General features: G+C 37.6%; 1 protein-coding gene across 4 annotated transcripts in view; it reads right to left on the reverse strand.

Moving 5' to 3' along the window:
* csmd3b (CUB and Sushi multiple domains 3b) overlaps positions 1-15496 on the reverse strand; it is a 927060-nt gene that overhangs the window by 284680 nt on the left and 626884 nt on the right. For all 4 annotated transcript variants that reach the window (XM_069920534.1, XM_069920535.1, XM_069920537.1 and 1 more), the window contains 2 exons: positions 14429-14616; positions 11396-11590 (listed from right to left, as the gene is read on the reverse strand). In XM_069920534.1, coding sequence (XP_069776635.1) covers positions 11396-11590; positions 14429-14616 — 383 coding nt within the window. The remainder of the gene's footprint in view (positions 1-11395; positions 11591-14428; positions 14617-15496) is intronic.

Genomic DNA, 15496 nt, shown 5'->3' on the forward strand with positions numbered 1-15496 from the left:
CTTTTTATTTCACTAAATTCTAGTGTCAGCCATTCTCTTAATGCTTTCATATGTTCTTGAAAATACTTTTTATCTATGTATTGTCCATTCATTTTACCTCCTATTCCTCTGTGCAGAGCTTGGCATTCTCCTTCTTCTTCTTCTTCATTTTCTTCATCTTCTTCTGTGTCTGCTCTTGGGTTTGTGTCTTCTATTTCTCCTCCTTGTATTTGTGTCTCTTCTGATTTTCTTATTGAGCTGCTTGTCTCAGTTTGTTGGATTTTTTTTTCCATGGTGTCTTGATGTTGGTCCACTTCTTCTCAGTTGGTTATCTGTTGTGTCTCTAGTTTCCTTTTTTCATTCTCACCCCTCCCGTTACCATTGTTTTCTTTATCTTCCAGCTGGGAGCCCTGCTGTTGGGTCGCTTCCAGTTGGGGGCCCTGCTGTCGGGTCTCTCTCAGCTGTTCTGCTGTGGAGTTTCACTCCACAGCTGGTCCCCCCCCCCCCGCCGTCGGTGTTGTCTTTGTCATGCGCATCGCGCATGCACACCTCTGTTTGGCTCCGTGAGCCATCTTTGCAGTCCTGCAGTCGGTGGGCGGGGTCTCCACTAACTTTGAGGAGTGGGCTCCTCTTTCCATGGCAGGTCCCTGCTTTTGCGTGCAGGTAAAGGCTTCACTTTTCTCTTCCAGTGTCTTTCTTTCTTCTTATCTTCCCGTTGTTTTTGGCTTTTCTTTCTTAGGTGTAATTTTCTCCACACCTTTATTTTTTATTTGTTATGATTTGTGTGCCTGGGGCTTTGTTTTTTCCTCACTTTTTTCCTTCTTTTCTGGAGTGGGCTGGTATTCTCCTACCGGCCACTGCTCCATCACGTGACTCCTCTCGCATTGTTCTCAAAATGAGAACAAGATTATTTTCTGACATCCTTTCTGCCATATGGAACATTACCGTTGCACAGTATACATGCCAAGTCTGTACTTGTGCCCACAATTATTCCTATCTCAGAGCTAAATGTTTAACATTGTCTCTGAGACATTCAATGATCTGATTGAAATAGTCTTATAATTATGTGGACATTACAGAGGAGTGATTCAGAAATATTAATAAATATTTGAAACCAAAATTCTAACACTGCTTGGAAGAAAATGGTTTTACTAAGATAAGTGAACCAACAATTTTGCTTCATGTTACATTTTATTTCAAGAAAATCCATTCTTATTACAGTAAAACCCCTAGTATCCGGTACCTATGGAAATAGATAGATGTCGGATAAATAAATATTCCTGTGTTTCAGATTACGTGTTACGTGCATGCACACCAATTTTAAACTTATGTATTTTTTATCTATTTATTTTTTTTGCTGGTTACTTAAAGCTGACAATTGCTTGAATTCCAGAAAACAGGGCTTTTACTTATATGTGCATTTTGTAATTTTATATGGCGAGCTCTCCACTGGCCACCGTGACAGAGGTGCACCAAAGAAGAGGTACAAGGACTGCCTAAAGAAAGCTCTTGGTGCCTGCCCCATTGACCACCGCCAGTGGGCTGATATCGCCTCAAACCGTGCATCTTGGCGCCTCACAGTTCGGCGGGCACCAACCTCCTTTGAAGAATACCGCAGAGCCCACCTCACTGACAAAAGACAAAGGAGGAAAAACCCAACACCCAACCCCAACCCACCAATTTTCCCTTGCAACCGCTGCAACCGTGCCTGCCTGTCCCGCATCGGACTTGTCAGTCACCAACGAGCCTGCAGCTGACGTGGACATTACCCCTCCATAAATCTTCGTCCGCGAATCCAAGCCAAAGAAGATATATTAAAAAAAGAACTTGACAACATTAGGAACCAGCAGAGGCCAACGGGATGCTCTTGCAATATTATCTGCATTTTGCAAGACTGTACATAATGACGAACTCTGTGTTCTCCAGGGGATCATGGAAAGTACAATGAAATACTTATCTCCCCTTCTAACAACAGCGTACTGTCTGATTACTCCAAATGATCTCAAAGAAAATAAAATCTCAAAATGACATTGATTCAACATGTTTCAGATTTGTCTGAAAGGATATTAATTTTATGAAGGATAGAGCACTGTAAAAGGCATTGCTGGCCCATGAGCCCACACTGTCTAAATATACCCATGTGACCAATTCACCTACTAACCCTATACATCTGGAATGTAAGAGGAAACTGGAGCATCCAAAAGAAACCCACACAGACATAGGTAGAATCTACAAACACCTTAGAGATGCCTTTGGATTTGAAGCTGTTCTCTGATCATTGAAATAGTGTTTTGGTGACCATTACACGAACTGTGCACCCTCTATACCAACAGTACTGATGGTACAGAATATTATTCTTCTCGTTACTTTGACTTCAGAAATGTATGATTAATACTAAATTGTTAAGTCAAGGTGGGTGGAAAGGTAAACCAGTTGCTACCGGTATTAATATTTGAGGTCTTCAGAACGTCAACTATGATCCTTATACTCTACATCCATTTGACTTTACTAACCATGTTCATTATTTCTTTGAATGAATTGTAAATTGCTTCTGAAGGTACATTACAATGTTATGCTTAAGTGAGAGACTTTCAGACCTAAATGTCATTGGGAGTGACAGGTTTGACCCAGAATATATACCTCCAGGTACTTTTATTGGACTTCAGTAATAATAGCAAATCAATGTATATTACCTGCCTTAAAATTCTGTGAGAAGGAGCTGTTTACTTGCTGCTTGAACCATTACCTTTAAGAATCACGAAACCTAAAGTAAAACTGTAGCTGCAAACATTTGTAGAAATATTGTAACTGTATTTGGTTATTAAGTGCTTTTAAAATTATGGAAGACACTGGAGAATATACAGAGCAAGATTCAAGAAGCTTGCAAAATAAGGAGCTTTGAAAGTTTGACAGAGAACACAATGATGCAAGATTTCAATCACAGTTTTCTGTTATGAATCTTGCCCACAATATTTCATTTCCGTCAAGAGTTGCAACCTCGTTGAAGAGATAGGTTTAGATTTTGTGTTTAGTGTATTTAGTTAATGTCTGCCAGAGCATACGATGAAGGTAAAATATTATGATCGAGTAACTCGATTCAGCAACAATATAATTTTAATGTTCAACTATTTAGCATGTATCCAATCCATACATCTTGTATTCTGCAGCACAATGACTATTACTGTCAACACGATTAAAAAAGATCAACTATTTTTTAAATAGATTTTACTACTTGTTTAGAATTTGATCATTAACTTCCACTTGTGACAAGTCTTTGAAGGTGTAGTACATTCCATATGGCTGTAGTTGTCAAAGTGACCATAGCAATGCATTGATTTCCTTTGCTGGAGAAATATCCAAATTCTCAACATTAACTGTTGCATAAGGGGAGCTTCTGACCCTCTCTTGTCAGGACAAATGCCATCAGGCTACAGGCAAGGAAAACACCTGGCTTGAAGATATACTGTCAAGTTGAGGTCATACACAAATCAGAATATTTTTCCGTCAGGTGACATCAACATTGATTGGTTTGGAAGATGTACCACCTCAGGCCACAAGACCCTGGAGAGGATAGTGAAGTCAGTGGAAAAGATCATTGGGGGGTCTCTTCCTACCATGAAGGATGTCTACAACACTCGATGCAGGGGAAAGGCAATAAACATTGTGAAGGATTCCACACACCCCTCACGTAAACTGTTCTCACTTCTGGCATCTGGTAAGAGGTACTGTAGGACTCGGGTCTTGCATCCAGATTGGGTAACAATGTTTCCCCCCCCCCCAAGTCCTGAATTCCCAGAACATATGTGGATAGTGCACAGTGGACTTCTACTGTACACATCTTAATATTTTAATATTTCAATGTGTTGAACTTCTATTCAAAGTTTTACATATGTAAATATACTCCATGGCCCTGGAGAAACACAATCTCAACTTTACCATGCTAGCATGGTATGAAAGAAAAATAAAGGTGTCTTGACTTGACTTCTCTAGTTTCAGGTAACATTCCTCCACCTGACTTTCCTTGAACTCTCTGGCCAAATTATCTATTATGTTGCATGTATGGTGCTGGACCTGCTCAGTTTCTCCAGCATTTTATGTGCTGAGAGAAGATAGTGTGTGTGTTAGTTTGCTTACGAATGTAACAGAAATGTAACATAAGTTAATCTCGACAAGATTTATGATATTTATGCACATTTTTATATTTGACACATCACGCATATATTTGTACGTCACTGATAAATTTCACACGAGTTTTTGCCCATACAGAAAATTAAAATTAAAATAGATATCCAATGAAATATGATATTCATAATTATGTTAAAAACAGTAAAACCAGAAACCTTCCAATTTTAACAAAAAGGTTGATTATCTAATTTAATGAATTAATTGGAAAGCCTTGCTGACTGAAATATATGGAAAATGTTTAGTGTGCATTGTTCAATCTAAACCAGAAATGCATCTTTGAGCCCTAACCTGGGATATCAGAATGAGAATCAATTGTCATGAACATGTCATGAAATCCAATATTTTGCGGAAGCATTATAGGGCAAATATTGCTCTAAAATTTACATTTAAAAATAAATAAATTGCAACTGCAAAAACATGAGAAACTGAGATAGTATCTGTGGTTCATTGACAATTCAGAAATCTGATGCTAGAGGGGAAGAAGCTGTCTTTATGCCACTGGGTATTCATCTTTAGGCATCTATTCCTCCTTCCTGATGTGAAGAGGACATGGCATGGTTGGTGAGGTCCTTGAAGATAGAAACTTCTTTCCTAAGACACTGCTCTCCATGGTACACCTGTAGAAATTTGCAATGGTCTTTGGTGACATACCAAATCTTCTCAAATTCCTCACAAAGTATAGCCACTGGCAAACCTTCTTCATGATTACATCAACACGGAGGCCCCAGGAAAGATCCGCAGAGATGTTGACACCCAGGAATTTGATGTTCTTAACCCTTTCCACTGCTGACCCCTCAATGATGACTGGTTCAAGTTTTCCTGATTCCCCCTCCTGAAGTCCACAATCTGGGTTTTGCTAACATTCAGTGCAAGGTTGATGTTGTAGCACCACTCATCCAGCTGGTCTATCTCCCTCCTGAATGCTTCCTCATTGCTCTCTGTGATTCGGCAAATGACCATGATGTGACCAATAAACTTGTAGATAGCATTTGAATTGTGCCTGGCCACACAGTCATGGGTGTATAGTGGGTAGAGCAGTGGGCTAAGCATGCATCCTTGAGTGGACCTGTGTTGATTATCAGTGAGGAGGAGGTGCTGTGACCGATTCATACAGATGAGGATGTCAAGGATTAATTTGCATTGGGAGGCATGGGGCAGGGATGCAGTAGCCCTTGTTTTGGAGCTTGTTGACCAGTACTGAGGGTTTGCTAGTCAAAAACATGTCCAGACATTTTAATAACAGCTTCATCTTAAGTGAAAAAGATGAAACTGAATTGTAAATAATTGACAAAAAACTTAATTGTGTTAAATTTTCTTTTGATCTGGTCTATTATTTTTCAATACATGTAGAAAATGCTGGAAACATTCAGCTGGATAACCAATAGTGCGAAGCAGAGTCAACGTTACAGGCTGATGACATCCCATACATTCTGAAGAGAGGGTGAAGGCCTGAAACTTTAACACTGAGCAGTTAATCCTTTCTATATAATTTTCTGCTTTAACTTTAGCATCAGCATATTTTTCATTTTCCATTATTTCACATTTTCTTCTACAGTTTTTCTCTTTAATTGCTCAATGTCAGATTGCAGCTGTTTTCTTTTTGAGAATTTCCAAATGGATTATGGATTACATTGAAAGGTTCCATTATATTGTAAAATGAATTTGTATACAGCTTTTAAAGGCCAGTGTGTAGGACAGTGACATCGCAGGGTAGTTGATGCATAATTGACTCAATAGCGTCTGCATTGACCAGAATTACTAGGCAATCTGTAACCTTGTCTCCAATTGCCAAATAATTAGTATAAATATTATTATTATTTTTCGGGAGGGGGGGATAATTCCAATGGTTCTGCACATTAGTCTAATATGTGAGGTCTGTTCCAAATAGACTACAGACAACAAGTCGTGACTTCAGCTGACAGGATTGCTGGCAAATCCTTTCATGGGGAATAGCATGAGAGCACAATCTGTCCACTCCATGGGAATACAAAAGGATCAGGGAGAAATAGACAGAATGATGGACAAGCTCGACACCAGTGGTTTTCAAACTGCTCCCCTAAAATCACATTCCACCTTAAGTAATCCCTATCCCTAAGTGATCTATGATTAGTAAGGGATTGCTTAAGGTGGTATGTGAGTAAAAAGAATTAGTTTGAAAACCATTGTTTTAATCGTACCTAACTGACTCATTATGTGCATGGTTTCATAACTCCAAAGGAAATGGCCCAATGACAATTTTTCTCAAGCAAAATATTTCAGTAACAATTGGGTCTTGAGCAATTAATCTCTTCCTTCCCTTCCCACTTACATACCATCTGAGGTAATACCTTACTAAACACAGAGCACTTATGGCATAGGGATTGCTTAAGGTGGAATGTGAGTTTAGGGAGGCAGTTTGAAAAGTACTGCTCTAAAAAGAAGGCTTAAAGATTATCAACAGTTGGAGATAATCAATTTTTAGTGTCAGAAATTGGTTGAAATGAAAGGTATTAGCAAAAAGTGTGTAATATTACTTCCATAGTTTTTCACAAAAGTAACTGTGGTTGAATGTAGAATTTGAGATTTGCTTTATTTGCAAATCTGCATGTCAGACGGGTTGAGTTCAGTGAGCAAAACTGATTTATTGCAGGCTGCCTGGCTGGTCTTATACTCCCAGTCCGGCTAATGGCATACTGCCACAACAGGCAATATTGAAGTGGAGCTGAGAGATGAGGGGGAGGGGGAGGTGGAGCATTTTTGGGAAGTGAGAATATCCCAGTAGCATGTAGAGTAGAATATTATTGGGGAATCTGCCAATGAGACGATATCAATAGAACTTAGAAACAGGAAGTATAGATCACTTTGATGGAGTTCTATTATCGCTTTGCCTCTCACCTAATGGGGAGTAGAAAACAGAAAAACAAATATGTTGGGTAAACAAATTTTAAAAACGTAAAAATACAGGATTTCAACTTTCATTCATTTGACTGGAATTCACAATGCAAAGGGCTTGGACAGGGTGGAAAATATTAAATGTGTCCAGACAAGTTTTCTCAAACAATATGTCGAGATTCCTATCAGAGAGGCCACATCACTGCATGTTCTCTTGGGAAATGAGGCAGGGTAAGTGGCTGAGATGTTAATAGAAAAGTTCTTCAGGACCCCAGTGGCCAATAACTCTTTTAGTTTTAAAATAGTCATGGAAAATGATAGGACTGGTCTTAAATGGGACAATGCTAATTTTGAAGGCATTGGATAAAAAGTTGCAAAGTCTGATTAGGAGAGGCTATTTACAGGTTAAGAGATGTCTGGCCAGCAAGAGGCTTTTAAAAGAGAGATAAGTCAAGTTCAGGACCTGCGTGTTCCTCTGAAGATGAAGGGTAAAGGCTGGCCAAAAATTAGGAAACCCTGATTGACCAGAGGTATTGAACCTTGGTCGAGAGAAAAGAGGCATATGTCAGTTTTAGACTGAAGGGATAAGTGATTCCCTTGAGGAATAAAGTTAAAAAATTGAAGCAACGGTAAATTTCCATTTTTTTTCCCGTTTGACCAACTTTAACCAGCTAACAATTTCACTTTACAGCCTGGAATGTAGCGGTACAAACAGATTACTCAAGACTTTTGCTTTCTGATAACATCGCAACTTGTGTTGATTTGCACAACCAGTTAAACTGCAGTGGAGGAATAATCTGCTTTACCTCCTTTCACCCAAAGAATTTCAAAGTAAGCCACAAGGGAGTTGGTCAGAGGAACTGCATCACTTCTTCATGATATAATCCTTACCATCCCTGTGGCTTTAAGCTATTAGAAGATAACAATTCAATGCAGGCTCTTTGGCCCTCGATGTTATGCCAAAAACAAAATACTAAACCCTTCCTACCTCATAAAACTCTATTTTCCTTTCATCCATGTGCCTGTCCAAGAGTCTCTTAAATGTCCCTAATGCTTCAGCCTCCACCACGATCCCTGACAAGGAATTCCAGTGACCCACAACTCTCTCGGTAAAAAACTTACCCCTGATGTCTCCTCTAAACTTTACTCCCTTCACTTTGTACAGATGTCCTATAGTGTTTTCTATTCCTACTCTGTGAAAAAGGCTCTGGCAGTCCATCTTATCTATGCCTCTCAGAAAGTCTCCTCTCATTCTCCCTCTCTCCAAAGAGCAAAGCCCAAGCTCTGCTCACCTTGCCTCTTAAGACATTTTCCAATCCAGGCAACATCCTGGTAAATCTCCTCTGCACCCTCTCCATAGCTTCCACATTTTTCCCATATTAACAAAGTGTCCAGCTACAAACCCAATACTCAAAGTGTGGTCTCACCAGAGATTAGTAGAGTTGCAATATGTCCTCTCAGCACCTGAACACTATCTCTCTATAAAGGAAGCCCAGCACCCCATAGGCCTTCTTTATTATCCATTCAAACAGCATGGCAACCTTGAGATATGTCCCTTTGTTCTTCTACACCATTAAGTATCCCACCATTAACTCTGTACTCAGCCTTCTGATTTGACCTTCCTTTTCTTTTTAAAATATTTTTATTGTTTAAAATCATATAATAATAACAAATGAAAGGTCATGTTCTATACAAATCACATATTAAATATATAAGGTAAATCAAAAAACTAACCATAATAGGTTATTTGATGTGTTGCTTTAAGACATCAAATTCTATAAATATGGTAATTAATTTTATCCCTTTCCGATAATATATTCCAGTATAATTCTGGATGAAAAATAGCTAAGACAAAATTTAAAAATCCTTTTATATAAACAAAGGGTAAATTCCACCTTAATTAATGGTATGATCCATGATAAACTATATTTAAACTTATGTTTAACTAATTAATCTAAAAAAATGATAAAAAGAAAAACAAACATCCTCTGACTAATCTACACCTCCCTCTAAACAAGGTTAATGTAAAATGGTAAAGATATGGATCAAATGGTGACCTTTAGATACCAGACAGAGAGCCTCTGGAGCAGTGGATCTCAACTTTTTTCTTTCCACTCACATATCACTTTAAGTATTCCCTATGCCATTGGTGCTCTGTGATTAGTAAGGGATTGCTTAAGGTGGTATGTGGGTGGGAAGGCAAGTTGAGAATAACTGCTCTAGAACCAATTGTTACTGAAATATTTTGGTTGAGAAAAATTGTCATTGGCCTATTTTCTTTGGCGTAATGAAACCATGCACATAACAAATCGATTAGTTACAATTAAAACAGTGGTTTTCAAACTTTTTCTGCTCTGGGGCATCCAGAATTATTAAATTATCTATGAATGGGCCCCACATCTTACCAAAATGAAACTTTATATCTTTAATGTTGTATTTAATTTTCTCCAAGCTTAAACAGGACATAACATCATGTAACCATTGGGCATAAGTAGGTGGAAAGTCTTCCTTCTATTTCATTAAAATTACTCATCTAGCTACGAGGTAAAAACTAAAATTCTCTCTTGGGTTGAAGTCAAGGGTTAATCATTTTCTCGAGATAAAAACAAACAAAGTAATGAGAGGGCAGGGTTCTAATTTGATCTTTAGAATCTTTGATAAAGTCTGAAAAATATCTTGGCAAAATTAGGGCACTCCCAAAACATATAAATCAATGAGGTTTCAAAGATTTTACACTTAGCCGCGTAAAAATGAGATATTTTGACTTTTGGACATGTATATCCTATGCACCACCTTAAATTTTAACAAACAATATCAGTTTGACTTTCCAAAATGCATCACCTCACACATCTAGATAAAACTCCTTTTGCCCCTTTCATCCCAACTCCACATTTCCTCTGTATTCTTTAGTAACCTACAACAACTTTCAGCACTTTCCACTACTCCCCAATTTTCGTATTCATCTGCAAACTTACCTATCCATCCTTCTGCTTCTTCATCCAGGTAATTTAAAAAAATGACAAAGAGCAGGGGTCCAAGAGCAGATCCCTGCAAAGCTCCACTAGTCACCGATCCCCAGGCAGAATACACTTGGTCCAATGCCTCTCTCTGTTTTCTACATGCAAGCCAATTTTTAATCCACACAGCAAAGGTTCCATAGACCCATGCCTCATGACTTTCTGAACTAGTCTCTCATGGGATACCTTGTCAAATGCCTTACTAAAATCCTATAGACCACATCTACTCCCCTACCTTCATCAATTTATTTTGTTAAATTCTCACAAATCTAAATTAGGTCCATGAGGCATGACCATCCCTTCACAAAGCCATGCTGACTATCCTCGAGTAGACTACACTTCTCCAAATGGTCATAAATTTTATACTTAAGAATCCTCTCCAGTAATTTGTGCACCATTGACTTAAGACTTACCAGTCTATAATTCCCAGGAGGATCACATTTGGCATTGTCCAATATGTCGGCACCTCCCCTGTGGCCAACATAGATGCAAAGTTCATAGCCAATGCCCCAGCTGTCTCTTCCCTCCCTTCCCCCAACAAGCTGGGGTATAGTGTGTCCCATTCCAGGGATTTATCAATCTTAATGTATTTAAAATGATCAACATATTAGTGTTAGACTTTGATTTATACTGTTCCATCAGAATGTTCCACTATTTTTCAGGAATAAAATCATTTTGTTTGAGGATATACAATTTTCTCATTTGGATCTTTTTAGCTCTCTGCATTCTGTTGCAACATTAGTGGTTTATATCCTCACAACTAAATCCAAGATCATCTTTAAATCACCATCTTTTGCACTTTCATCGACCTCAAAGTGCATTCAAATGTGGATTAGCCAAACAGCTGTCAGTCAAATTAATCCCTAATATGGAATGTAGAGATAGCTGATCTTATTATGACTAGATTTCAGCCAAGGCTTTTGAGAGTTGTCTTCACAATTATAGCACCTATGGTACATCTGTCTTCATTGCATTATTGAAGTAAGTTAACTTTGTCACTTCTACATTGTCTCTCAAACAAAATTATCAAAATATGTCATTTTTCAGCCATAAACAAAAGTATTTTCAGGAGATTTAAGTTGATTTACAAAGAATGGCTATTTGGATTTCAGACTAAATATGAAGAACTGCAATTCAGAATCTTACACCACAATTTTTTAATCTCTATCAGACTACTTGAAAAATTTGGAATGAGATTTGGTCTTTTATGTCAGTTGTGAACAGATATAATTCTATTTTAAATGCTTCATTTTATTTTGAACTTAAGTACCTTTTGATTTCTGTTATTATTTTCTTTAATCGCAACACATTGAACAGAAAAAATTGAATCAATTGGATCCTACCATGACAGCTGGGCAAAGCTCTGTTCCATCCAGGTCTTCCATCATCTCCCATTATGCATGTAAGAGTTGAATAACCTTGGAGCACATAGCCTGCATCGCAATAATATGTAACAGTCGATCCCAGTTTAAAGTCACTTCCCAGTCTGGTACTATTCATGACGTTTCCAGGATCAAAGCATGATTCTCGAAGCTTTGCTAAATAATCAAGACAGAAGAAAATGCTCAAAACAATTTGTTACATGTTTGCATTTTTTGGGGGAGTGGGTTTGTTTTTGCCATTTCTCGATATATTCAGTGAAATATAGAATATAGTATAATGAAGAGCAAGTCCTTTGTCGGAAGATGGCATATATTGTATGTGTGATTTTACCACACAGTCATGATGATCAATGTGTGGGTTCACTGGCTGTCTCCAGTAAGACCCTGATCTGCTCAGTGTTGTCAGTCAGGCAGTAGCTATGTTAATAAAGATGTTCAAGTCAAGGTGAGAGACCTCCATCAAGTACCTATTCACTTTGCCCACTAGACCTGTTCCCCATCCATCTGCTCATCTTCTCTCCCTTAATTGTCCTTCAACAACTTCAGGTGCCAGCACTCATAACATTTCTCTCTGAGAAATGTGCCTCCATATGCTTCTTTTTTTCTCCATTATCTGCTCCTACCAATCACCTACCTGGTTCTGTCTCTCAACTCTACTCCTCCTTCTCCCCACTTGGCTCCATCTACCCATCAACCTTACCCATCAGCTACCAAAACCATCTCTCATCCTTACTCCTCTCCTCTTTATTCCAACTACCTTCCCTCTCCACTCTTAGTCCTTATTCAGGGTCTTGACCTAAAATGTTTCACCCATTCCCCATCGCCATACAGATGCTGCTCCACCAGTTGAGTTCCTCCAGCAGTTTTCCTTTTGCTCCAAATTGCAGCATCTGCAATCTCCAGTGTTTCCTTAAAAAATTGAATCATCATAAAAGCACATAATTGACATCCTCCAAGAAAGAAATATGCCATCATTACCCAGTCTGACCGATTTGAGACTCCAAACTTTCCAACCTTGTTAACTCTTAAGTGACTCTTCTGTTCAGATTGATCACCAACAAATACTTCTTTCCACAAATAAAAGCACAGCTGCAACATTTTAACATTGCTGTTTCATTGGGTGGTTTACCATCCATTTTATTGATGGAGGAGGCTGATAAGTATCTTCATACTGTACTTAAATTCCTATACAATTCTAACTACCCAAACAAGTATGAGTGGACCTTACACTCAATATGACTTGGGATGACAAGCTAAGGGGGTACACTAAAGTAAGAACAATTTTTTATGGAACTTGAAGTTCTCAGCAGGACTTCTGATCTTCAGAAATTCTGAGGCAGGGTTGTCTGAGCAGTTCTCCAGCTAGGGTTATTTTAATCAGGTATTACCATTAAAAAAGGCAACCAAATAGAGGCAGATAATCCAGTTACTTCTCAAAAATGAGTAAAAACTTTCCATGTGATGCATATATTCTGTGTAAATCTTGCTTTGCCATTACAATTTCAGCTGTAAAATGTTCTCACCATCATCCGTCATCAAAGAATTATTTTTGTGCAATAAAAAAGGATTATAAAGATCCAGATTAGAGTAATTCAAGTGCAAAACTGAAAAAAATCAGTGCTTTTTTATTCAAAGTTGGCATGAGAATCAAATTTTCTTTCTCTCCCTCATGAAGGCATTGACTTGATTGAATATGGATCTATGGCTGCCAGCTGCTCTCTGCTTCTAATCCATCTGAGCTTGACAGCGAATTTTGTCAAGTGATCTGAATGTGAAACGCATAACTGAGTCCAGATCCATAACCTTACTTGAAACCTGCACAGATTTCTGACTACACTAGCTAATGATCTGGATCAGACTACTGTCATTTTCCCCCACCCCCCTTTAAATTGATTAAGATCATTGGTACCATCTGTAACATCATAACAGCGGGAAAGTCAGTAACAATCAAATCTGGAAGTCTTAATTTGTGCAGATTAGTCATTTAGTGGAATTAAAATAATGGACTTTACAATCATGCCTGCCAGGTTACATACCTATTGGTGAAAAAATATTTGAATTTATGTATCATTTTTCAGAGTGATTTATAGTGAAATATATGAAGAGTTGTTATCGTTGCAAATGTACAAATTGTGATGAAACAGTTGATATCAGATGTTTTAGCTTATGGATTTCAGTTTATCTGTTTTTCCAGGACACTGGGGACAACTTACTGTTGTTCAACTTGGTGCAACAGGACCTTCAATAAAACAAAGCAGACTTTGGAATTGGTTCAAATTACTAATATCCGATTGAAACTTTTTACCCGAAAGTGCAAAAGATAATTATGATCCCTGTTAGGCTTCATCTAAGATCGAACAGATCAGCATCAGGATCCTTTCATTATGTATGGTCACATAACATTTAAATAAGCTGAGCGATCCCATTACCACCACTCATGTTCAAGAGCAGATGATATTTCTTTGTGAAATAAAAATGGAAATTCCCTCATTTTTTTAGATCTTACAAAACTTTTCTCAATCTGTTTTGATCTAATTAAATCTTAAATCTTGTATACTCAGTTTGGTGGTGCATCATTTCCTCATTTACGTTCTTCCTCTATATCCATGAATAATTAATGTGTGTGTGTGTGTGTGTGTGTGTGTGTGTGTGTGTGTGTGTGTAAAATTAAACTTATTGCTGATGGCCAAAATTTATTGCTTTTGTTATTGGTTAGAACCTGCCTAAACCAGAAAATATATAGTTATGGTACTTTATCAATAAAAAATATTTTTTTACAAATAAGGAGGCCAACATTTTCCAATCGCATTTTTCTCCAATTAAATTATTTTCATGGCTCCAATTGAAAAATAACCAACAATAGCAATCAAGCACTTAAGCCTGATTCCCAAACAATAATGCAATAACAAAAATGAGATCTTACATGGATTTCAAGCATATTCCCACAAATTAGGAAAAAATGTAAAATGAAATATCAGAAGTTATCAAACTAACCTTTATATTCAATGTGAAATCCAGAAAAGCTAACAGAACCATCACTCCGAAAAGCTAAGTGCATATTGTTTGAACTGCTTTCAATCCGTTCAGGCAGCTTATTATCGTGAAAGCTCCTGATCAGAGGGCTGTTACTGTCTGGTCCATCGTAAAGGTAAAGGAAGTCATAATTGGGTTCCATGGTAAAACTGCAAAGTAGAAAGATTACATGCTCAAACAACAACATTAATTTCCAGTGTGTTTTAACACTGTAAAACAGAGCTTTTCACTAGCTTTTATTTCCCATTTTGGTCATTCAGAAGGGGACACAATTGCTTACATATGAACTAAATGTCTGACTATATTTTATATTTGTAGCATCAACAAGTTTTGCTCATGTCTCAGCACACCTGTTGTGTTAAACGCAAGTTCACTCTTGGACCCATATATGACTGTTCCAAAATTCTCTTGATGTCTACCATTTCCATTTTCAGAAACTTTTACCTCATTCACTCTACTGCCCAATTTGCAATATCATGCATCCCGATAATCATAGAGTACCTCAAATATAGTGTGTGTGTGTGTGTGTGTGTGTGTGTGTGTGTGTGTGTGTGTGTGTGTGTGTGTGTGTGTGTGTGTGTGTGTGTTATATATCTATCTCTATATAAACCTCTCTCTATATATTTATATATATATATATATATATATATATATAAAATTTCCTCCATCCCGACCACCCTTCCATACATTTACATTCTTAAATTCTTTGGCTATTGTTTCTTCCATTATATGTGGATAGATAGCAATATTTCCTGCCATATGTTTAGCAGCAGCATTAATTATAGCAAAAAAAAACCCACATTATTCCCTTGAGAAAAGTTAAATAACAAATATTACAGATAAAATTAAAAGACATCAAAGTGAAATATTCTCAGAAGAACCAAAGAAAAGTTAAAATGTACACATCTCATCAGATTTCAGGGTAATCAAGATGCAATTACCCATTTAGAAATCAATACACAACATTATATCAGATCATGAGAAATTTGTCATTCACCAGACCTAACTAACTTCATTGGGTTAGGGAGG

Source organism: Narcine bancroftii, chromosome 2 (genome assembly GCF_036971445.1).
Source record: "Narcine bancroftii isolate sNarBan1 chromosome 2, sNarBan1.hap1, whole genome shotgun sequence".
Lineage (NCBI taxonomy): Eukaryota > Metazoa > Chordata > Chondrichthyes > Torpediniformes > Narcinidae > Narcine > Narcine bancroftii.